Source organism: Acomys russatus, chromosome 15 (genome assembly GCF_903995435.1).
Source record: "Acomys russatus chromosome 15, mAcoRus1.1, whole genome shotgun sequence".
In the NCBI taxonomy this organism is placed as follows: domain Eukaryota; kingdom Metazoa; phylum Chordata; class Mammalia; order Rodentia; family Muridae; genus Acomys; species Acomys russatus.
The window spans coordinates 39,716,892-39,741,995 of record NC_067151.1 but is presented as its reverse complement, the minus strand read 5'-3'; the positions used below and the strand labels follow the sequence as shown (position 1 = coordinate 39,741,995).

The following is a 25,104-nucleotide window of genomic DNA, read 5'->3' as shown; positions in this document are numbered from 1 at the left end:
GACTGTTCTCTCGGCAGCATCCTTTCTCTGGCCCAGGGAACAAAAGAATGAGATACACAGAGCTCTCAGCTTTGGTCTCTGCCACAGCTGCACAGTGGCAGATAGGTCTTGAGGTCAGTTGTCTGCCTGAATTTTTTTTTTAGTGCTTCTGTTGGGTTCCAGGACTGAATGATAACATGGTAATGAAACCTCAGCTGCATATTTCTTTGTTCCTTGTGGCTGCAAATTTTATAGTGATGAAAATCACACACACATACACACGGAGAGAAAAAGATCACCAGGCAGGGCTCTCGTTCCTTTGGCAAATCCCCATGTTTAGAATAATGACAGCTCTCGTGTCAGCCGTTTGTTATTCCACCAGCACCAGCCATCCCAGGCTTTGTAGGCTCAGTCAGGCCCTTCTGACATGCCCACAGTTCAGATCTTCATTGTGTCGAGCTTTCTGTGAGGCCTCGAGCAAGGAAAGGAAGCAGATGGTGTTGGGAGCACTCTGACATCGGCTCTGGGCATTCTAGGTGTTCTTGCAGGCTTTCTCTCTCATCTCCACAAAGCCTCTCCTCCAGGCTCAAAAGCACTTGATCAAATACACTAGGACTCAGAGAGCTTGTGGCTCTTTTGTTAGGTCCACTCATGGCTTTAAGTGAAGTATACTCAATGTTTTCGGCGCAGAGATGTCAGACTATGTCCCATGTTTTACAATAGGAATGATGGGTGTTTAAAATACGAGCTGACTCATCGACTCAAATCAAGAATCCATCCTTTTCTGCCACAGTGTAAACAGAATGGCGGCTGCACTGTTGGGGTGTGCTGTGTTGTTGTTGTTTGTTTTGTTTTGTTTGTTTTTGTTTTTAATTTAAACAATTTATTCAGATTACATCTCAATTCTTATCCCTTCACTAAGTGCTACAACTTGCCCTGGTATCATTCATAGGGCTGTGTTCAATTGAGCTCCAAGCTTTTCTTTCTCTCTGTCATTATGAGTGGGATTTGGCAGGACTCAGCTTACCTTAGTGGGTGTTGGGCAGTTTGGATAATGTGCTGTCAAAGGACATTGCTTCGTAAAGTGCCCTGGTACAGAGTTATACTTGCGTTTTCCAGACAGTCATACTATATTTTGAGCTTTGATTTATTACGTTTGACGGATAGTGCACTTTTTTTTACAACATTTGCTGTGATGCTGCCCTGAAAAAGCACGTCGGCCCCATGCTTTCCACAGTGAGTGCTCATATTGTGTCTCTCCAGCACATTTTGGTAATTCTCACAATATTTTAAGCTTGATGGCTATGTTGTCATTATATGTGGTGAGCTCTGATTTTTGATGTTAGGATTCTCATCATTTTGGTAATAGCATAAACTCACCCAATCTGTTAATATCTGTATTTGGAACTATTCACTAACTTGCTGTTCCCAGCTCCCCCCCCCCCTCTCTCTCTCTCTCTCTCTCTTTCTCTCTCTCTTTTGAGACATGTTCTCTTTGTGTTAGCTTTGCTAGTCCTGGACTAGCTTTGTAGACCAGGCTGTCCTCAAACTCACAGCCATCCACCTGCCTCTGCCTCCCAAGTGCTGGGATTAAAGAAGTGAGCCACCACGCCCGGCTCCCAGCTCTCTCCTGCTTGGGTTTTGCCAGTCCCCAGTACACATCAATATTGAAAGTAGGTTAATTAATGGCCTTATAATAGCTAGCCCCCAAGTGCTCGGGCTCCAAAGCTGGAGATGATGAAGGCACAGAAGCTGACAGACAGAGAGCACCCCCCCTCCCCTCACCCCCGCAGGGCCCTCCCTCCCCCAACGCTGAACAGTTGGCCAAGTTGTAAACACAAAGGAAAGGCTGCTGAAGGAAATCAAAGGTGCAACTCTAATAAATGCATAAATGGGTAAGAAGTGAGGCAGACTTACTGCTGATAATGGAGAAAGCTTTAGTGGTCTGAATAAAAGACAAAAATAAACTAGCCACAACATTGCGGTATGCTGAAGCCGGATCAAGGGCAAAACCCCAACTCTGTGCAGTTGAGGATCTTGAGAGGAGAGTGTCCTGGATACAATCTGGTGGGCCCGAATCCATGGCAAATGTTTTAAGAGGAGAAGACCAACAGATAGGTACATACAGGCGAGGGTAGTATGGAGACACACATAGAGGTTGCTGTGCCCTTACAAGCCAGGGAATGCACGGAGCTACTGGAAGTGAGAAGAGGCGAGGACACGGAGCTCCAAAGGGACTTCGGCCCTACCTTGCTCCAAACTTTTGTCTTCCAGACTAATGATAAAAGGAATTTGTTGTTTCAAGTTGCTGAGTTTGAGTCATTTGTTACAGCTGCTGCAGGAAATCAATGGTTTCCTCTTTTAAGGTACCTTGCTTCCTGTTTCTTCCTGCCAAGAAGCTGAATTCCCAAGGCAGGTGGAGTGGCCCCCCTCTGTGCACCAGTGGTGCCCACATGCCTGACTCATAGTGACGTGTATGAGCAATTCTCCCTGACACCAAGGATTATGACAGTGGGTTGATCCGTATTAGTGTTTCTCACCTGGCATATGACAGGAATTCAGTATAAGTTTGTTTTAATCACAATGAGTCCCCACCCCGACAAACTCTCTCTGACCCTTATTACAATCCCCCAGTACCCTAGCCTGGGTACTAATGAGTGCTTGCCGAGACACCTGCTATGTCTGGATTTTCATCTGCAGGCTCCTCTCCTTTTTTGGAATACGCTCCCAGACTGCCTTTATTCCTAAAGTATTATTTATGCAGAACTCTCAGCTGTCCCATCTTCTGGGTTTGAAGTCCTTCAGCCCCCACAGTCCTTCCCTGTCCTCCTCTGAACCCCTGAACTGTTCTAGGACACGTTTGGCTCATTTAAATCATTTGCTTACACTGGGTATTACATCGAAGCCCTTCACTTCCTCACTGTTGAACACTGAGCTTTCTGGTCAAACCTCTTCGCTGGGGCTTTCTCAGCCACCCAGGAGGAGTGGCATGCCCTTCCTAGCATGGCTGTGACTGGTAGGCTGTGCTTGTTCCCTTCTGCGGTCACCTTTGTATGTCCTTCAGAGCCTGATTCTATGACGGGTGGAACTCATTGTTAATTGGATATCTTAAACACATCTATGAATGTGATATAAGTACAGGTAAATGTAGCAGTCCATCCTGGCATAGGTGTTCTTAAAAAAAAATCCTTATGATTTTATACTGCCTTGCCATTGTAAGATTTTGTGAAATATATTCAGAATTAAAGAGCTATCTATTCTGCTGGGGTCAGATGGCAGGCGCTCCTAGTAATAAATAAAGTGGGACTTGTTCTTATGGAATGGTACCACTCCTAGCATGCTTGGGGAGGGGGGGGTGGATTTGTCTTTGGCAACTGGTTGAATAACCTGTGGAACACATCTGGACAAAGGGAGAGGTGAAGGCAGTTAAACAGCAGATGGCCAGTGCTCACAGCCTGGGGCCACTGGTCTGTGAGAGGACATAGAGGCTGGACACTCACTATGTGGCACGAGACTTCTGGGGAATGACATGCTCTGACCACCTAAAAGCTGTGTGAGATATTGGCATTGCTTTGTCTTCTGAAAGCCTTGAAATTGGTCGCAATTTTAAAAATGATCATAATGATGGGTCATAGCACCAGTGATATTGTGTGTCCTCTAATGACATCAAGGAGTTGGAAACGAGAAGGAAATTTTGTCTCAGAATTGTCAGCAGCCTTGGACCTTCTATAGCATTCTTTGCCTCTCAGTGAAGGAAGTCATTTTTTAAAAATAGCATTTCTACTCAACTGTGACTGTGTAAGTTTAGAAAGCTTAGTCTCAGGAAGTTTTCCCTGGGTGGCCCTCTGGCAAAAGCTTGAAGTATCAGGAAGGAATGGTTTAGTATCTTGCCTCACTTACTGGCCAGCTCCATAAACCTTAAGCGATTTGCTTAATTTCTCAAAGCCTCAGCTTCTCCATCAGTGGAATGAAATAGAATAAGACCCTTTAAGTGTGAATAACGCTTGAACATGGGCGTGAGTAGCAGCAGAGACACATGAAGAAGAGTTGACAGAGAGTGAGTGTTTGATCACCAGGCGCTTCGGAGGGGTTTTGTTTTGTTTTTGGCTACTGGGAACAAATTGAGAGACGATATTATAAACTCGGTGTTGTCTTGGACAAAAGGCATATTCTCTGTGAGTCTGTTTCTCAGGCAGACTACTGGCTTCTTTGCAGAGTAACGGAACCACTGAGCACCAGGTAGAATCTTTCATACGGAAAAAACTGGAGTCCCTGTTGAGAGAGTCTCAAATTCGAGACAAAGAAGAACCTGACAGTTTCACCGTGAGGGCTTTACTCAAGGCTACGCACGAAGGCTTGAACACGCACCTTAAGCAGGTAGACAATTTCCTGTTGAGCTCGTCTTGGCAACAAGGGAAAAAAAAACCCGACCCCCTCTCCTCCTCTGTTTCTAAGCACACTTCCTTTGTGAAATGCTTCTCAGACTTCTCTGTCTATTCTCATAAAGTTTGAGAAATGAAATCCTACTGCAAAATATGTGAGAATGTATGCAGTGCCCTTGGTGATTTTTTTGGGGTGTAGTCGTACCAACTCAAGGCAATGAGTTCTCTCTCTGATTGCAGGAGACAGCTCTGCTGCATACTGTTAACCTGGTATCCTAGTAAATGTGCCCGACTTCACTCTTAAATCATTCTAGTCGAAACAATAAGTGAGTGACACAGTCCTCTTACCAATAGATGGGCTCCAAGAAGTACCAAGGAACTCAAAGATTAATTGGCTCAGTCTTCTGAGCTCATTCTTTGGAGACCAAGGGAAGGGTTGTGGCTTTGGTGCCTGCCAATACTGTTTCTCCTAGCTTAGGGAGAGCAGTGTCAATCCTCTGACCAATGCCTAATTAGCTACCTTCTTCATCCCTTAGGGTTTGAACAATCAGTAATTACTTTAGTAGCTCTTCATATGCAGTGCACACACATCTACTAGAGCTAAGCAGAACAAAAGGGGAAAAAACCCATTCCATTATGCTTTTATTTATGCAGAATCTGGATGTAAAGGAAAGTGGAAAGAAGTCCCATGGGCGATTCCTGATGACCAACTTCGGGAAACACAAGGTATAAACTAAGAGTGGTAAATGTGCATAGTTCAGTTAATTTAAGGATTCTGCAGGGCAGCATTATATTGTGGTGACCTTGGAATGGATGTGCAGGACTTCAGAAGGAGAAAAGTTTAAAATGTAAACAATTCTGAAGTTTAGTGCCACTGTTAATCAAAAGTATCAAAATTCAAGTTGCATTTGGGAGTCTTTTAAACAAACATATCCAACAAAGGACTCGTATTCTGAATACTTGAATCATTTCTACAAATGAGATGGGTAGTACACATTTCTAAAAAACAAAACAAAACAAAATCAAAAGCTTAAATGCACCCATTACAAAAGAAGATAACACACAGCAGGAAAAAGAGACTCGCCTTTGGAGGCGTCTGAGAAGTGCAAATCGCAGTTATTCTGTCATCCCATGCACACCATTTGTGATGGCGTAAAAAGACCATAGAAACCAAGTGTTAGGACATGGGGCAACACATGCATGGTTTCTGGGGTACAGAAACCACTCTGGCATTCAGTGTCACAGTTTCTCCTTAGCTGTTAGCTTTACGACAAAGACAGAAACAACAGTTTAATGGTGGCACTTGTAATGGAACAAGTAGAAAACAGTCCAAATGCTCATTAACTATAGAATCAATTAAAATGTGGTATATTCCCATCTGGAATATTGCAGAGCCTTGAAAAGGACACAGTTATATCTATGGTCTATCAAACAGGATTTGAGCTAAAGAAGTAAAAACTCAGAGTGAATGCACTGTGAGTATCTTTGTATGAAATTTAAAGCCATGTAAAAATGCTCGAGTGTAGAAGATAAGATGGTTATTGAGGATAGTCATTTCTTTTGAGGGGAAGTAAGGATCATGTGGGAAGAATGAAATTCCAAACTGTGTAAAAACGCTGTAGAGTAGAAGTTAGGATAATTGTTAAGGACAGTTTTTCCCTTTGAGGAGAAAATAAGGACCCAGGGAGAAGGTCAGAAGGATTCTAGGGAACAGGCAAGATTCTACTTCCTCATTTGAGTGCTTTCACATTAGGGAAACCATCACTTTGTACACTTAAAACCATACTTTTACATGTATCTGTGATACCTCATAAAGAGGAGAAAATGCTAAACAGGAAATCAGTCATTGGGCCAGCGAGATGGCTCAGCAGGTAAAGTGTTTTCTGCCAGACCTGATGACCTTTACTCTGACAGATTGTCCTCTGATTGTCCACATATGTAGATGCACACACACTAAAGAAATGTAAATTTAAAAACTAGAGATCAGATATTAGATGATGGAGTGAACACTCTCCGAGGGTTCTGGTTCTACTCCTGTAAGGGATGCCTAGAAGTATGATAGTTTATGGAAATTAGTTAGGGCAATTTAAAAAACCAAACCAAACCCAAAACCAAATGACTCCCTCATAACGAGTCATTAAGTAAGCCATGATTCACTTGCATAATGGACAGGTGTGAACTCACTGGGGGATGATCTCTCTGAAGATCTTAGTATACAAAACATGAAGCAGAAATGTATGATGAAAATTGATGCTAAGTGTGATAGCCACAATCTGATGTGTATTACGTATCAAAACTGTGTCAGAAAAATTACCATCATTAATCATTCTTTTGTTTGTCGGGTTTTTTTCTTGAGGTAGCATCTGATGTGTAGGCCAGGCTGTCCTAGCACCTACCATGTAGACGAGCTGGCCTTGAACTTCCACTGAACCTCCTGCCTCTACCTCTTAAGAGCTTGGACTACAGGTGTGCACCACCATGCTGCCTTTAGCTCTTAATTTCTTACTTCTTTTTTCTGAAGCAATTCAGCTACCAAAGAGTAGACACTTTCACACATCTGGTAATAATAGTAGTCTATGTGATGTTTATGAATTATTAAGTGACATTGAAAGTTAAAGTCAGTAGATTGCAAAATGGCTTTGTATGCTATCCCAGTTAATCACTGAAATAGCATTGTGGAATGGATAGTATTTGCATACTATTTTTACAGCAGGAAGCTAGAGAAAGCTTCCTACTTTACCAGCTTGGTGAAAAGCCAACCTAGATTACACATTTGAACACTAAAGCTTCCATATCTGAAGTTCTCTGGACAAAAGTTACTCCTGGGAGATTCAGAGTAGTCCCTCATTGTGAGTGCAGTGGGCATTTTATAGCTTGACTTAAGTTCTGGGCGATGAAAGAATCTGGAAGCTGATGTGATCCTATGGGGATACGGGGATAGTGTTCATTTGCAGAGACGTTCTTAGATGTCCAGGATGGCTAGCCCATGGATGAGCTGTGTGTTTGATCCCAAGGCTTTCTGCAACGACTGGGGTCTCTACTGTGTGTTTTCTGCCATTATGTGCTACCTAAACAATAAGCAGTCTCCAGTGTGAGGATGAAATCACATCACTCCGCAAACACCCTTCCAGAAGACACCGGATTAATTCTAGAGACTTTAGCTCACATCCAATGAGTACCGATTTTTATTTTCCTATTAGAACTAAAACTGAGTCACAAACTCAAAAGAGCAGTCGGACTTAGATGACTACTTGAGCCTGTGCTGTTGGAGGGTAAAGTGGCACTCATTCTATGTTTTAACTTAATACAAACCTGTTTTAGGAACCAAATTTGCCCTTGATCACCTATCAATAATAAGCTTCTATGCAAAAGAACATTTTCCCTTATAAGTATTTAAATAGATACTTTAATTATGGTTCTCTCTTGTAGACATCTTCAAAATGCACAGCTAATAAATTGTTTCCAGGACATCATGTAGGTTAGAAACTGGTTTCTGGGCACAAAACTCAAAATTTTGCATGGCTGGCATAATATAAGGATGTCTGTAAACATTTTTTAAAATTTAATGGTTAAGCAAGTAACTGGCCATTCTTTCTGCATGCATACGTGTGTGTGTGTGTGTGTGTGTGTGTGTGTGTGTGTGTGCATGCGCGCTTTAAAATTCAGTCCAATTTCTATATGTTGTGAATGAACTTAATGTGGTGAGTTACTAAGTTTATTGTGATTTTTTTTTCCAGCAGAAAACTACAAAATCACGTTCCAAATCCCACAGTATTGATGATGAGGAAGCTATACTTCAGAATCCAGGCAAAGAGGGAGGCCAGTTATACAGGTAGGAAAGCATCTTCAGGCTTGTTGCTGAGACTCCTGTGGCTTCTCCATTCTAGTACCCTGGCTGTGTTAGCTGTGTGTGTCTAGAGAATGGAACATATGAGGCAAGGTGTTGGAGTGAGATGTGAAGATCAAAATAGAGATATTAGTGGTCAAGGGCAAGGCATGTTGGGAGAAAAAGAGGGCAGTACAGATGTGCAGAGAACAGGCAGAGGGGTTGAAGGACAGGATAGATGGTAAGCACGTGATTGGAGCCAGACTTCAGGTATTTGTCCCTCCACTAACTGTCTTTAATGCTGAGCAAGGTAAGCTCTCTATCTCCCAGGGTCACAAAAGGATGAAAGGACTTACCCATTAGCATGGTAGGTCCCAACCCCATTAAAGAATTGGTTGGCTGGGCATGGTGGCCTTTAATCCCAGCACTCAGGAGGCAGAGGCAGGCAGATCGCTGTGAGTTTGAGGCCAGCCTGGTCTACAAAGTGAGTCCAGGACAGCCAAGGCTACACAGAGAGACCCTATCTCAAAAAAAAAAAAAAAAAAAAAAAAAAAAAAAAAAAAAAAAGAATTGGTCAAAAATTTTAGCTGCTGCTTCACTATTTTTTGACAATTTTATACTAATATATAATGAATGTATTATGGTCATATCTACCCATTATTACCTTCTCTCATCCATCTTCCACTCCCACTGACTCTTTCCTTGCGAACATGACTTCCTCCTAGCTTCATGTCTTTTTTCGGACCCGCTGAGATGAGTTAGGATTATTTACATGAGCATGAGTACAGGGCCATTTGCCGAAGCTTGGGAGACTTGTCAGTAGTTACACCACTGAACAAAGTAATGCTCCCTTCTTCCCAGAACCATTTAACTGCCAGTCGCTCCTCTGGAAGTGGCAGAACCTCATAGTCCCCTCCTTCATCCTTGATGGAATGTTGACGGCCTTGGGCTCTTATCCACAACCACTGTGTGTTCGTAATCGCAATGGCCACATCAGAACCAGAAGACAGTGTTTTGTAACAATCTTCCTGATCTTCCGATTGCTGCGACCTTTCTTCCCTGCCTTCCACGACATTGCCCTGGCCTTGGAAGGCTTGATATAGCTGTTTCATTTAGAGAAGAACACTCAACAGCCACTAATTCTCAGTGCTTTGGGCAGTTATAAGTTTTTTTTCCATTTGCTGCTGCCCACTGCCCAAAGAAGCTTCTCTGCCAATGGCCGGGAGCAACAGTAGTCTATGGTTCTAAGCATGAACAGTTAGATAGTAGTTTGGCTACTTGTCCTTTTAGCAGGACAGTAATAGTAGGTCCTCTGGAAGGCTTAGGACCTCCTAAGCCATAGGCTTTTCACCACATTTATAGTACCAGATGCACGTTTCCGTCCATGGAACAGTCCTCAAACCAACTCAGTTTCCCCTACATAGTAATGCCACTATTGCTCCAGTGAGCATGTCTTGCCTGGTGCGTGGTCCTTAGCTAGGTAAGATGTTGACTCTTCTTCCACAGTGGCCTCCAGAGAACCTACTAGCACTATGGATGCTAGTGAGCAAGTAGAAAGCTTCCAGTCAGCTGCCTGTTGATGTCTCCTGGGTATATGGTGTCTTTAGCAGTAAGGTCTGGAGAAAAATCTCTGCCAGCTATACATGTGACAGGGGATTAACATCTAGAATGTTCAGAGAACTAAAGCAAAACTAAAATCAAGATGACAATGGACTATGGAACTGAACACAGAGTTTTCATTTAGTTCTGGTAGGCAACCAAGAGCAACAGCAACAGCCTGTATGGGTACAGGCTACCACAGTCTCCTTGCCAACCATCCACAGGGAGTATCCTATGTCAGTGCTGAGATTCTTGTTTAGAGACTTGCGACTTCTGGGCGTAGCACTTTCCATCGTGCATACGACCGACCTCCATTCAGACTTTAAATTTTGAATTTTGTCTTTTTTATTAACTAAACCTGTTCTTAAAAGTTCCGTACACGTATATAATGCATTCGGGTTATTCTCACTCTCTACGCTTTCTTATCTTTCTTCCACTCCTGTCAGCGCTCCTTCCTCCCGATTAAATATCTGTCATTTTGTTTTGTGACTCCATGAGTTGAAGCAGGCCCATCTGGGTGACCATCGGTTTAGAACTAGTCATTGGAGCCAGGTGGACTCGCTACTAGTAGATACACACTTCAAGACGATGACTTCCTCTCGCCTAAAATCTATTTGTAGCCAGTAGTTCAATGGGGAGTGGTAAGGCCCCACAAGACCCGCCCTCATCCATGACTGACTGTTGTCTGGGCCAGTCTTGTGCAGGCTCCATGTTGCTAGCTTATGATTGCTATGGCTGTCAGGCTCAGAAGACAACATTTCACAGCCTTCTTCCTATTTTCTAGATCTTGTATTCTTTTTGTCCCCTCTTCTGCAGTGTTCCCAGAACCTAAGAGTATAAATGTCTTATTTAGGACTAAGTAGTCAACAGTCACTTATTCTCGAAGCCCTTTGAGCATCTATGAGGCTCTACTCACCGTTATTCACTGCAAAGAGAGTCTTCTTAGGTTAAGGCAGAGGGCAACATTTGTCTATATATAATCACAGGTACTTAAAAATCAGCTTTTACCTATATCAGTTTACCTAGAAGTGTTCGTAAGCTCTTCCTCAGGGTCTGTAACTTCCCCAGCCACCTGGTTCTGGCTGGCCTTACAGTACTATGATTCTCTCCTGTGGAGAGGGATCAACTTCAGCCAAGCAGCATTCAGTTACCGCACCCCCCTCATAGTGGGCCCCTCTTGCTAGGTAGGTTGATATTGTGGTTTCTAGTGTTCACAATCCTAAATCAATTGGTGCTCCTTCTTCCCCAGCAACCTGTGCATCCCCCTGTGTTGCACCACGGGAGCTAGGTGCCATGGAGAAAACTGCCCACTCAGTTACAGCTGCATCGCTGTTTCCTGCAACTGGGGTGTATGGTATCCTCAGCAATTTTGTCCTATCATCTAGCCCTGGTGGACAGCCCTGGGAAGTGTCAAGAGCCTGTATTATATTGGAGGCCTTTGGGGCCTCCCTTAACCAACAATTCATAGAGAGGCAGTCTATGCCTGACACTGAAATCTTTATTTCTTTACTCATGGCTTCTAGGAGTGACATTATCTAGCCATGCAGGCCATCTCCCTCTTAACTCGTTTTTTTTTAAAATAAGATTATTTAGTTAGATTATAAGTTGGTTCCTTCTAAAATAAAAAAAAATCTGTATGTGTGTGAGCGTGCACGCATGTAAATGGCATGTGTGTCGAGGTCAGAAGACAGCTTGTGGAAGTTAGTTCTTTCCTTCTACCATGTGAATTCTGGCATGCAAACTCAGGTTGTCAGATGTGGCAGCAAATGCCTTTATCCACGAAGCATGTAAGCCTAAAGTAGTAATATTATTACTATTATTAATTTTGCTACTTTTTCATACATTCTTTAAAAATGAAAAAAAAAATGGGCTGTAGACCTGAACAGAGAGTTCTCAAAAGAAGAAACACAAATGACTAATCAACCCTAACACTTGATGTCATCAGTCATTAGGGAGATGAGAGTTAAAATGCTTTAATATTTTGATCTCCATCTCACCCCAGTCAGAATGGCTACTATGAAGAAAACGAATGACAAAAATGATGAGAATGAGAGCACACGGGACTCTTTATTCACCATTGGTGGAGTTTAAACTGATACAGCCACAATGGAAATCACTGTGGAATACTCCAAAACTAGAAGTAGCACTTCCACATGACTAAGCCACACTTCTAGACATTTGCCTACAGGACTCAGTTTAGCCTGTCATAGAGACACCTGCACACTCACACTTAGTGTTCTTCTATTCACAATATCTAAGAAATCAAATCAGCTCACATGTCTACCAGCCCATGAATTGTTAATGAAAATGTGGTCCTTATACATAATAGTCCTATTCAGTGCTGTAGAAACATGAAATTTATAGGAAAATAGATGAACCTGGAAAACATGGTACTGTGTGACATAAACTAGACCCAGAAGGGCAAACACTGCATTTTTGTCTCATATGCAGATCTTCACTTCAAATTTTTAGATTTATGTATTTAAGTTGGGCTAAGTACCTCTAGAGACCAAGAATCAACAAAGTGGGGTGGGGAGGCCCAAAAAGGAGGGCTAGAGTAAACTCATGATATGAAAACAGAGGGAGGATACTAGATGTGGAAAGGTTCCTGTCCTTTTAAAGCCATACCTCTAGTATGTATAATGACCTAAGTGTGGTCCGTGGTATGACCAGGACTTTCTTGAAGTCACAAAGTAACACAAACCATATTGTGAGTAGGTAGACAGGTATAGATGGACAAACAGACAGATAGGTGCATGCGCATGCATGTGCGCATGCGCGCGCGCTCACACACACTTACTGTCTCTTTACTGAGCAGAGAAATTAAAGACAGAGGTCTTATAGGAACTTAACATTAGGCCTCAGGTAGAGTTTATATTTGAGCTCTAAATATATGCATCAGACATTGAATAGTAAGAGCAGAAGAAAAATGTACAGAAAATTTGAATATTAGTTACAGTAAAAGATGCAGGAAAAATAGGAAGACATTTTAGAAGTCTTTTACTATTTTTCAAAGTGTATGGCATAGCTAGGGAAGGGACGGTGTTTGAAAAGCCACATTATTATTCATGCATTCAAATGAGATGTTACATGAAATCAGGTTACATGCTGCTGTTGAGTCAGTTAGAGATTTGTTCCTAATACCTGTGAGATAGCATCTCAGATTGTCACCCTGACACTTTGTTAAACCAATTCACTACTGGGATAAAGAGTAGGAGGAGCTAACTTTGTGTAGAGTGACTCAATGTCACAGACTGTCTTGGGAGTTTTGCTTGGGAATTTTAAGCATGATCTCACACTGACTCAAAATCAACTGCCTTTTACAAGTCCACTATTGGCTACAGGGTCTTCGAACTTACCTAACAGACAAGACATGGTACCCTCTTGTACTATTTGCATCTTGCTGCTGGCAAATGATGTTGATCATCATCTTATGTGCTTGTTGTACATCTGATTAATTGTTCTATAACAACTAAATAAGCATCCCTTCAACTGTTTTTACCCATGTTAATATCCATGCTTCTTTGACAAAATGAACTTTATAAGGAACATTTTCCCCATAGCTTTTGATTTAATATCTCCCGTCACCATCCAAGTGAGGATTTTCGTCTGATTTGTTCAGTTTTTGCATTAATATCTAGTTCTCAAACATTTTCATCAGCCCAAGAAAAAAGTTGCCACTTGTCAGCAGTCACTCTTCTCCCATCTCCCTAGCATACTTTCTGTCTCCAGGTAGATTTTGTACTTGTCGTCATTTTACCTTTTAAAAATATTTGGCTTCTTTCTCTAAGTTTTGTGGGATTTTTTTTTCTTTTTTTAAAGATTAGTTTATTTTATTTATTGCATATGAGTGCTTTATCTGCAGAAGAGGGCACCAGATCACATTATAGATGGTTGTGAGCCACCATGTGGTTGCTGAGACCTCTGGAAGAGCAGGCAGCACTCTTAACCACTGAGCCATCTCTCCAGCCCCGTGTTTTCAAGATTCACTCACATTGTAGCAGACATGTGTACTCTGTTCAGTTTTATTGCTGACCTACCCACTGTGTGAATACAGTACATTTCATATGTTCATTCAGTAGTTGGAGAACTTTTTGGTGTCTTTCACTTCATTGGCTGTTAAAAAATATTATCATGCAAATAGTATTGGTCTAACTGGATGTCTACATGTAGAAAAATGCAAATAAATCCATATTTATCACCCCGCTACAAAACTAAACTAAAGCCCAAGTGGATTAAAGACCTCAACATAAAACCAGAGACACTAAATCTGTTAGAAGAGAAAGTGAGAAAGAGACTTTAGCTCATTGACACAGGAGAAAACTTCCTGAACAGAACAACAGCTCAGGCTCTAAGATAAACCATTACTAAATGGGACCTTATGAAACTGAAAGCTTCTGTAAGGCAAAGGACACTGTCAACAGAACAAAATGAGAGCTTACAGACTGGCAAAAGATCTTCATCTACCCTACATCTGACAAAGGGCTAATATGCAAAATATATAAAGAACTCAAAAAATTAAACACTACCAAAACAAATAACTCAATTTAAAAAATGGGATACAGAACTAAACAGAGAATTCTCAACAGAGGAATATCAAATGGCTGAGAAACACTTAAAAAAATGATCAACATCCTTAGTCACCAGGGAAATGCAAATCAAAATGACTCTGAGATCCCATCTTACACCTGTCAGAATGGCTAAGATCAAAGACTCACGTGACAGCACATGCTGGTGTGGATGTGGAGAAAGGGGAACACTCCTCCATTGCTGGTGGGAGTGCAAACTTGTACAACCACTTTGAAAATCGATCTGGCACTTTCTCAGAAAACTGGGAATGGCGCTACCTCAAGACCCAACTATACCACCTTCTGGTCATATACCTGAAAGAGGCTCCACCTTACAACAAGGACATTCACTCAACTATGTTCATAGCAGCTTTATTCATAATAGCCAGAATCTAGAGATAACCAAGATATCCCTCAACCAAAGAATGGATAAAGAAACTGTGGTATATTTACCCTATGGAGTACTACTCAGCTATTAAAAACAAGGAAATCTTGAAATTTGCAGGCAAATGAATGGAACTAGAAATGATCATAATGAGTGAGGTAGACCAGATCCAGAAAGACACACATGGTATGTACTCACTTATAAGTGGATATTAGCCCAACATAGTTGTCCTCTGAGAGTCTTCACTCAGCAGGGGATCAGGACAGAACCGGGACTTGCTGCTGGACCCTGGGTGGAGCACTGAGAGTGGTATGGAAGAATGGGGCATGGAAGGACCCAGCAGAGTCAGAAGCTCCACAAGAAGACTATCAAGGCTGGACGATTTTTTTTTTTTTTTTTTTTTTTTTTTTTGCTAAATACTGGGTACTGTGTGTGTGGGTTTTTTTTTTTTTTTCAATTAAAGCACTGTTTATTTAAAATTTGTAGATTAATATGCTAGTTTTTCTTTTTCTTTTTTTTTAATTTTTTTATTATTAATTTATTCTTGTTACATCTCAATGGTTATCCCATCCCTTGTGTCCTCCCATTCTTCCCTCCCTCCCCTTTTCCCCTTATTCCCCTCCCCTATGACTGTTCCTGAGGGGGATTACCTCCCCCTGTATATGCTCATAGTGTATCAAGTCTCTTTTCGTTAACCTCCTGTCCTTCCTCTGAGTGCCACCAGGTCTCCCCCTCCAGGGGACATGGTCAAATGTGAGGCACCAGAGTACGTGAGAAAATCATATCCCACTCTCCACTCAAGTGTGGAGACTGTTCTGACCATTGGCTAGATCTGGGTAGGGGTTTAAAGTTTACCTCCTGTATTGTCCTTGGCTGGTGCCTTAGTTTGAGCAGGACCCCTGGGCCCAAATCTGCCTATCATAATGTTCTACTTGTAGGTTTCTAGGACCCTCTGGATCCTTCTACTTTGCCATTCTCCCATGCTTCTCTCATCTAGATTCCCAATAGGCTGTCCTCCCCTCTGTCCCAGTTTCTTGGTAAGTGAAGGCTTTGGTGGAACATGCCCCTTGGGCTAGTATGCAGATATAAGTGAGTATATACCATTTAAGTCTTTCTGCTTCTGGGTTAACTCACTCATTATGATCATTTCTAGCTCAATCCATTTATCCACAAATTTCGGGAATTCCTTGTTTTTAATAGCTGAGTAGTATTCCATAGTGTATATGTACCACAGTTTCTTTATCCATTCTTCTACTGAGGGACACTTAGGCTGTTTCCATGTTCTGGCTATTATGAATAAGGCTGCTATGAACATGGTTGAGCAAATTTTCTTGCTGTGTGCTGGAGCATCTTCTGGGTATATTCTAAGGAGTGGAATAGCTGAGTCTTGAGGAAGCCCTATTCCCATTTTTCTGAGATAGCACCAGATAGATTTCCAAAGTGGCTGTACTAGTTTGCATTCCCACCAGCAATGAAGGAGTGTTCCTCTCTCCCCACATCCTCACCAGCATGTGGTGTCACTTGAGTTTTTGATCTTAGCCATTCTGATGGGTGTAAGATGGAATCTCAGAGTTGTTTTGATTTGCATTTCCCTGATGACTAAGGAGGTTGAGCATTTCTTTAAGTGTTTCTCAGCCATTTGATATTCCTCTGTTGAGAATTCTCTGTTTAGTTCCAAGCCCCATTTCTCAATTGGGTTATTCGGTTTGGTGGTGTTTAGCTTCTTGAGTTCTTTATATATTTTGGATATTAGACCTTTGTCTAATGTAGGATTGGTGAAGATCTTTTCCCAGTCTGTAGGCTGTCGCTTTGTTCTCTTGACAGTGTCTCCTGCCTTACAGAAGCTTCTCAGCCTCATGAGGTCCCATTTATTAATTGTTGACATTAAGGCCTGGGCTGTTGGTGTTCTGTTCAGGAAGTTGTCTCCTGTGCCAATATGTTCCAGGCTCTTCCCCACTTTTTCTTCTAAGTGACTTAGTGTCTCTGGTTTTATGTTGAGGTCTTTAATCCACTTGGATTTGAGTTTTGTGCAAGGTGACAAATATGGGTCCAGTTGCATTTTTTTACACATAGACCTCCAGTTAGACCAGCATCATTTGTTGAAGATACTATCCTTTTTCCATTGAATGGATTTGGCTTCTTTGTCGAAAATCAAGTGACCATATGTGTGTGGATTCATATCTGGGTCTTCGATTCGATTCCAGTGATCAACCAGCCTGTTGCTGTGCCAGTACCAAGCTGTTTTAATTACTATTGCTTTATAGTACAGTTTGAGATCAGGTATGGAGATTCCTCCAGAGCACCTTGTACAAGATTGTTTTAGCTATTCTGGGTTTTTTGTTTTTCCATATGAAGTTCAGAATTGAACTTTCAATGTCTTTAAAAAATTGTGTAGGTATTTTGATAGGGATTGCCTTGAATCTGTAGATTGCTTTTGGTAGGATGGCCATTTTTACTATGTTAATTCTCCCGATCCATGAGCAAGGAAGATCATTCCATCTTCTCAGGTCATCTTCAATCTCTCAGAGTTTTGACATTTTTTTTTCAAACAAGCCCTTCACTTGCTTAGTTAGAGTGACTCCTAGATATTTTATATTGTTTGTGGCTAATGTGAAGGGTGTGGTTTTCCTAATTTCTTCCTCTGCAAGCTTGTTATTTGTGTATAGGAAGGCTACAGACTTTTTTGAGTTAATTTTGTATCCAGCTAATTTGCTGAAGGTGTTTATCAGCTGTAGGAGTTCTCTGGTGGAATTTTGAGGGTCACTTATGTACACTATCATATCATCTGCAAACAGGGATAATTTGACTTCCTCCTTTCCCATTTGGATACCCTTGATCTCCTTTTGTTGTCTTATTGCTCTGGCTAGAACTTCGAGTACTATATTGAAGAGATATGGAGAGAGTGGGCAGCCTTGCCTTGTTCCCGAATTTAGAGGAATTTCCTTGAGTATCTCACCATTGACTTTGATTTTGGCTATTGGCTTGCTGTATATAAGGCTGGACGATCTTGACCCAGGGTGCCTGCACAAACTGTCGTACCAACTAAAGACAATGCATGCAGTAAACCTAGATCCCCCTCTTCAGATCTAGCCAATGAACAGCACCTTCTGCAAGGTTGTGGGAAGAGTGGGGACTGCCTCTGACATGAACTCTGTTGCCCCTGATTTGATCACTTCCCTAGGTGGAGAGGCCTGTTGGCACACAGAAGAAGGGGAAGCAAGCTAATTGAGTGAGACCTGATATGCCATGGCCATATGGTCGGGGAGGAGGTCCCCTTCTGTCAGATGTTTAGGGGTAATATGGCAGAAGAGGGAAGGAGGGTGGGAACAGGAAGATACAAGTGAGCAGATAACACTGAGGAAATAATCTGAATAAATTATAGTAAATTTAAAAAACATTGTCATGCATATTTATGTACAAGATTTTACATAGATATAGAATTGCAATGCAACAATGTAACTCTTTCACTTGAGCAACTGCCACACTGTTTCCCAAGGGAGTCCCACTATTTCTGCATATGTTCTGTATAAGGCTTTGAGTTTCTTCTTGCTGTCACTCACTCACCTTTTTAGTTATAGTTATCCTAATAGAGAAGGCATGGAACCTTCTTGTACTATTTGCACTTTGCTGTTAACTATTGATGTTGATTATCATCTTGTGTGCTCTTTGGCCATTTGAATGGTATTGATGGTCATAAATAACCTTGACATGAGTTTGATAGTTAAATTTCCTCTAGAGGAGAAACATGTGTGCATCAGAAATGAAATGGCCTGTGGAAATTTTACTGTGGCAAAGAGTAGTAGTTGCATATATAAGGATATAGTCAAGATTCTAGGATTGTTTTGTAGGTATAAAACTGAGAAGGTACCTGGGAAAACTAAATTTCACACAACACATGTATATTCATTTAAAGAATATCTGAAAATACTTATAATTATATTCCTAAAAAAGTTACTGAAATTTTTGGTTCATTTTCTTTTAGGTGTTTAGGTTTTGCGGCCCACGTGTTTCCATGCCTATTAGTCTAGCTCTGTTTCTTGAGATTTCTCCCTAGCTTAGCAGTTACATAAGATGGAAAGTTGTAGTCATTCATAAGAGAATTCACTGATTCCCAGCCGAGCCTGGATAAGCCGGTGGTGGCAGGATGATGCCGACATAGGAGAAGTACTGAACAAGGAGTCAGACCCAGGTTCCAGTCCTGCTCCCATTAGGCCTCAGGGAAATCCACCTATTCATCCTTTTAAAAGGGAAGGCTATGCAACCAGAGGCTCAGAACCCTTCCATCGCCAGCCTCCTCAGTAACTTGAGTGTATGCTCTGCAGGCTGGGCCGCCGAAGGAGAACCATGAAACTCTGCAGAGAGCTTTCGGACTTGGTGGTCTACACAAACTCGGTGTCAGCCCAGGATATTGTGGATGACGGTAAGGCCTGAGAATCTCTCATCCTTGTCTACAAGTTTGCTGTTCTTTGCTATTGCTAGTTACTGTTTTCACTGAGCAGATCATTCCCACACATGCCTGGGACTGTACGGAATCTCATTTGTCGGGGAAATGATAGCGGACATGATTCTGAGGTCACACATGGGGCTGGGTTGATTATTGGCAGGTGCCTGATTGCCTGGAGGTTGGAGACGTTTCCTACAGGGTGGAGAAGACTTTTATTATGAAAGACAAAGGTAACAGAGGCAGGTCTCACTGTGGAACTCGAACTGTGAAGACCTGCTCTACCTTCATGACCAGGTCACAGATGGTCTGGCTGTTTCCAGTGTGAATGACCATAATAAAGAGTAAATTAATTAGCTACAACAATACCCCAGATAGACCATATTTCTTCCTGAACTATTTTGACTTTGAATAAAGTAGTTTATTTCACTGGCTGAATTTTTAACAAAAAGAGTAGACATATTTCAGTGTCATTGGTTCTCAATGATCTTCCTTTGTTCTTTTCTTTTAAAAAGGATTTATGAGTGTTTGAGTGTTTTGCCTGTATGTATGTATGTGTACTGTGAGCACACTTGATGCTTGTGGATGCCAGAAGTGGATAGTAGCTACCCTGGAACTGGAGTAACAGATGATTGTTAGCCACTGTGTGGGTGCTGGGAGCCAAACTCATGCCCTTGGCAAGTGCTCTTATCTTAGGGCCATCTCTCCAGCCCTGTCTCCCTGTCTCCATTCAACTGAATCAAGCTGAGAGGGTCCACTCACAGGTATCCTCATGTCTGAGTCTCCTAGCTATTCTTTCTTTCCTTGTCTCCTGTTTCATCCCGTCACCAAATTCTTATTGAGGTACCATAATCCTGTGGCACTTCAATCAATTTTAATTTTTGCAAAGTGAATGGGAAATCGGAATGTCAGTTTTCTCAATGGCTTCAGCACAAAGGCAGCAGTGTGGGACGAGGCTCTTGTCTGGACTCCTCACTCAGTTCTTTTTCTCTTGGCCACAGTCCACAGGTACATCTTTTTCTATTTGTTGAAAGTTGACTTTTCTTCTACCTGGGTTTGGATTCCTTCTTAAAACAATAGCAGTTATACAACACAAATAAAAACCATCTGGGAGAATATGAAAACCTTAAGACTCTCAACTAGCAGGAGATGCTTTCTTATAATGACAGCCCATGGCTCCAAGATTAACCCAGGGATTGGCTGAATGGAGCTGAAGGTATAGCTGGTTGACGGAATGAATGTGTTGATTAATAAGTACCTTTGGAAATCACAATCCTTGAGCTTTGGGAACATAATCTTGAGTACTGTTTACCTCTTAAACTTCATCTGGCTTGTCTTCCCCGCCCCCCTTAGGACAAAAAACAACAACAACAAAAACAAAACAGAACAAAACAAAAAAAAAAAAAAAAGAAAAGAAAAGAAAAGAAAAAAGGAGCAGTACATAATGAACATGTTGCTTATCTTTATGTAAAACATCTAAATACTATTAAAATACTAACTGATGTGAGCTTAATAAGAAAGCTCATCTTAATGACCCCATGGCATGCCGGTTTATGTGTGTAATCAGAAAAAAAATAACTCAGATATTGATTACAGCGATGTTCCATATGCACTAGGTTGGTTAATAAGTGTATAGTCTCCAACTCTGTTCAAAGCGTTCTCCATCAAAATCTACGCATGCATTCAATTTCAGTTTTGTTGAGATGTGGAAGCTCTGGTCATGTATCCTGTCAGTAATATACATTAGTCATTACTTTCAAGGAAAGGGCCCGTGCTAGAGAAATCAGTAGGTTAAAAACTGTAGTCCTCCCACCTCCTCCTTCTGAGATCTAAATAGTCCAAGTTCCAGCCATGGAGTGTCACCAACTCAGTTGCCGGCTTTTAACACCTAAGGGAGTAGCCTTAAGGACAAGAAGTATCCTGACAGACCATATTGCCAGCATCCATGACAGACCTCCATTCTAGTCTGTAGTTCCATGGATTCAGACACTTGTTTGCGCGAGAATGAGGCTTTGGGCAAGCCTGCTCTTTATTCAGGCTGACTGTTTGCAGCAGGTCCGGTGGACAATGAAGTAAATATTTGGGGCCCAGGATATGAGGTTTGGTAAAGGCGTGTAAGATTGTAGCAGCTGTGGCACTGTAGAGATGGTCCAAGCGATGGGTAGAGACGAAATGGGGAATGTTAGATGTTTGAAGTTTTGCTCTGCACAATCCTCACATTTGGAGATTGTAGACTGACAGTGTTTTGTAGTCCAAGTAGAAACTCCTCCATTTTTATAATTTATAAGGCAGATTGGATAGACAGTCTTCCTTGTTTTTGAAGCATTGCTTTTTAAAAACCCATTTATGTAGTAGTGTTAGAGGTTGGGCACAGGGCCTCATATATGCTAGGTAAATGCTTTACTGCTTAATTATGCCCATGCATCTGTTCATGTGTTGATTTTAGGACAGTATTTCAGTTGTCTAAGATGGCATTAAACTCACTTGCTAGTGCAGGCAATCCTTGAACTTGGCCTCCCAAGTTGTCAAAATTATAGGCCTACTCTGCAGGGTCATCTCCCTTATGCCTCTCTTCCAAATAGGCTTTGATTGGTTCCTTGAGTAATCAAATCACCTTCCAAACTCAACTTTTCTCTTCTCAAAATGGCATTTTTCCTTTGATTTCTTGGAAATGTCAGCTAGTACATGTATTTCATACACACTTTTTATGTTCCTTTTATATTTTTGTGCATATGTGTTGCTTGTCTGTGTGTATAGCATGCATGTTGTGGTGGTCATGCATATGGAGTCTCAAGGAGGCAGAGGCCTGACATGTATGTTGGCAGCCATTCTCCATTACTCTTCCAATGTATTCATTGAGGTGGGGTCTCTCAGTTAACCCCACAGCTCACCAATATGGCTACTTTTGCTAGTTAACTTACTGTGGAGTTCTGTTGTCTCCACTTTCCCAAGCTGCGATTACAGACAGGCTACCACACGCACTGGATGTATATATGGGCTCTGAGGACATGAACTCTGGTCCTTACACTTGCATGACTGAACCATCTCCCCAGCCTACCTATGAGTTCTTAATGAGCATCTTTAATGTTTGTCTTCCTGGTGTCAGGAGGAAGTTGTATATCTAGTTTCATGTATTCACTGTCACCTGTTTCTTTGCCAAAGATATTGTTTATTTCATGTACCTACAAAATAAAATTTCCTCCTGCTTCTTTATGCTGACCAGACATGGATCAATGAGACCATTGAATTCCGAGATAATATGGTACCTCACAATCGGGCACCTAGCAAATGAAGTTTGCCCATGTGGCCTTGCATTGGCAACAGAGTCCTAAGAGTGGAATTTTGGGATCTTTCTTGGTAGAAGTTGCTTATAGTGCTTTGTTACCTAGCAAATTTTGTTTAAAATTTTGTTCATACCTATTTAAGTTTGTCCTAAAGATTTCTCTTTCGCTATTTAGCTGCAGCCTAACAAGACGGGTGAAGAGACTTTGACGTTCCAACAGGCAGCTAGTCTCAGTCAGTTACAGTGGCTCCTATCCTAAGGAGCGTTCAGATAGTACACATGAGCTTCCACCAGCCAGGGTGTCGCAGAGGTTTGTCTTTCCTGCTACTTTCTTTCGGTGGCTCTACATATGACTTGCCACTTACCGCATGAGTCACTCTGAACCTAATCTGATTCTTGGGTGGCTTAATTTGTGACATGTCTCAGGCAGATTTAGTATGTCTAAAGTCTCTCATTTAAGAGGTTGGACCCACTTCTGCTTTGGGCCATGTGTGGGCTGTGGCATTGCCCAGTCTTTTATGAGAGTGTTGGTTTTGATGCATTTACCATTTTCCCCATTTCTTTGACTACTAGGGACCACAGGTAATGTGCTGTCCTTCAGTGAAACAAGAGCGCATCAAGTGGTCCAGCAGAAGTCAGAGCAATTCATGATCTACAACCAAAAACAGCTCACAAGGATTTACCCTTCTGCCTACCGCATTGATTCCAGTAACTTCAACCCTCTGCCCTATTGGAATGCAGGCTGTCAGCTAGGTTTGTATGGCCTGAGAGGCGTGGCCCTCTGCGTGCTCTCCCTACTTGCTAATTGTACGTTGTTTCTACTCTTCTCAAACTCTCAATTTTCACAGTGGCTCTGAACTACCAGTCTGAAGGGCGAATGATGCAGTTAAATCGAGCAAAATTCAAGGCAAATGGCAACTGTGGCTACATTCTCAAGCCCCAGCAAATGTGCAAAGGTAAGCACCAATTTCATACCTGTATCTGTCACTGCAGCTGATATTCCACATTATTATTATTATTATTATTATTATTATTATTATTATTATTATTATTATTATTATTATTGGCATGTGTGTTTCTATGTATGTGCATGGAAGTCTGGGGACAGATTTGCCGAGTCTGGTCTTTCCTTCCACCATTATGGGTGCCAGGGATGGGCTTAGGTCAGGGTTCATGGCAAGCATATTACCCATTGGACTGAATTTGTGAAAGTTAGACAATAAAATGCCTGTTATTTACTTAATTTCAGGTTTTCTTCCTGTTCCTTGTGTCTGTTCTAGACCCAAGATAGCTTAGAAAATTATTGGAATCTGACATAACTGTCCTTATAAAGCTACAGGCATTTAAATACATTATTTATCCATGTCACAGTTGCACCAAAGACATTTGCTTTAATGCATCCCATCTCCTGGCTTTTGGGAACAGAGTGTAATGAAAAAACAAAGCTATGGACCTGCCTGCTGCTGCTTCTGCTGAAAGTTACCTGATGGTCACATTATAATTTCTTGCTCTAGCAAACGTGATGATAACGGCCACTGTTGTTTCTTTGTTTGACAAACATAAGCTGTGTGTGTGCTTATGTATGTGTGTGCCTGTGTGTATGTGTGTATGAGTTCCTCTGCTACTGACCTCTGCTTTACTTGGCCTAGGTACTTTCAACCCTTTCTCTGGTGATCCACTTCCTGCCAACCCCAAAAAACAGCTCATACTGAAAGTGATCAGTGGACAGCAACTCCCCAAACCTCCTGACTCCATGTTTGGAGACCGAGGCGAGGTAAGCTACACTTGACTGCCTAACTAGTTAAGTAGGGGATTATGTTATTGTACTTAAGCCATCACCTGTGTCTCTAGAAGTCTGTGTGTTTCTGTGTGTTGGGAGGTACAGGTGTGTGTGTGTGTGTGTGTGTGTGTGTGTGTGAGCACTGACCTCCACTTCTCAGACACGAGCTGGTTTTCGGTCAGTTACACAGTGTTCCTAGAGGGCTGTTTGCGTCACCTGCTCTGGAGGCATGCTACTAGTTCACAGTTGAAGACTGATGCTGGCAGTGCTAAAGTCGAGATGTAAGAGACAAAGGCTAAGTTCATTACTGACAGAATCATGGCCAAAAGCATTTGGTTAGTCTCCAGATTCCACATGTCCAGCAGCCTTCCTCGCTGCTGCATGCTCCTTGGCCTCACGTGATGTGGCCACGTGCAGGCTGCTGTTACCAGCTGCTGCACCTCTGTTGCAGGACGCAACAGCATTTTGTCCTCTGCCAACTGGTCAGTCCTGTTCCCATGTCCTCCTCTCAGGGCAGGCCCGTCGCTCCAGGCTCTCTGCACGCGAACCTTCTCAGGTCTCATATCTGGATCTTACGGTTGGGGACACACAGCTCTGAGTCCATACTATTGTGAATTTACTCATGTCAAACTTCATCTGACCTGTATGCAGTGCTGTACAGGCTGTACTGTAATACGCTCACTTCACCTTCCTAGCCTCATTCCATTCTTCACAATAGCTCCCTGAAATCTCTCTGTACTTTTAACAGAAGTGCAGTGCCCTCCTTTTCAGAGAGGAAAGCATCAGACAGGGCCGTCACCTCCATGTCTCCTACAGCTGTCTCCCATGGACTCATTACTCTGTATTTATTTCTTGCTTTTA

The 25,104-nt window shown here is 42.0% G+C and overlaps 1 protein-coding gene across 4 annotated transcripts in view; it reads left to right on the top strand.

Moving 5' to 3' along the window:
- The window catches only part of Plch1 (phospholipase C eta 1), a 178,664-nt gene that overhangs the window by 141,245 nt on the left and 12,315 nt on the right, over positions 1-25,104 (top strand). For 3 of the 4 annotated variants that reach the window (XM_051157247.1, XM_051157246.1, XM_051157249.1), the window contains exons 11-17: positions 4,195-4,356; positions 5,016-5,087; positions 8,102-8,193; positions 19,062-19,159; positions 23,037-23,216; positions 23,312-23,419; positions 24,113-24,237. In XM_051157247.1, the coding sequence (XP_051013204.1) occupies positions 4,195-4,356; positions 5,016-5,087; positions 8,102-8,193; positions 19,062-19,159; positions 23,037-23,216; positions 23,312-23,419; positions 24,113-24,237 (837 nt within the window). Of the gene's footprint in view, positions 1-4,194; positions 4,357-5,015; positions 5,088-8,098; positions 8,194-19,061; positions 19,160-23,036; positions 23,217-23,311; positions 23,420-24,112; positions 24,238-25,104 lie in introns of all 4 variants that reach the window. The other variant, XM_051157245.1, reaches the window with a different exon arrangement.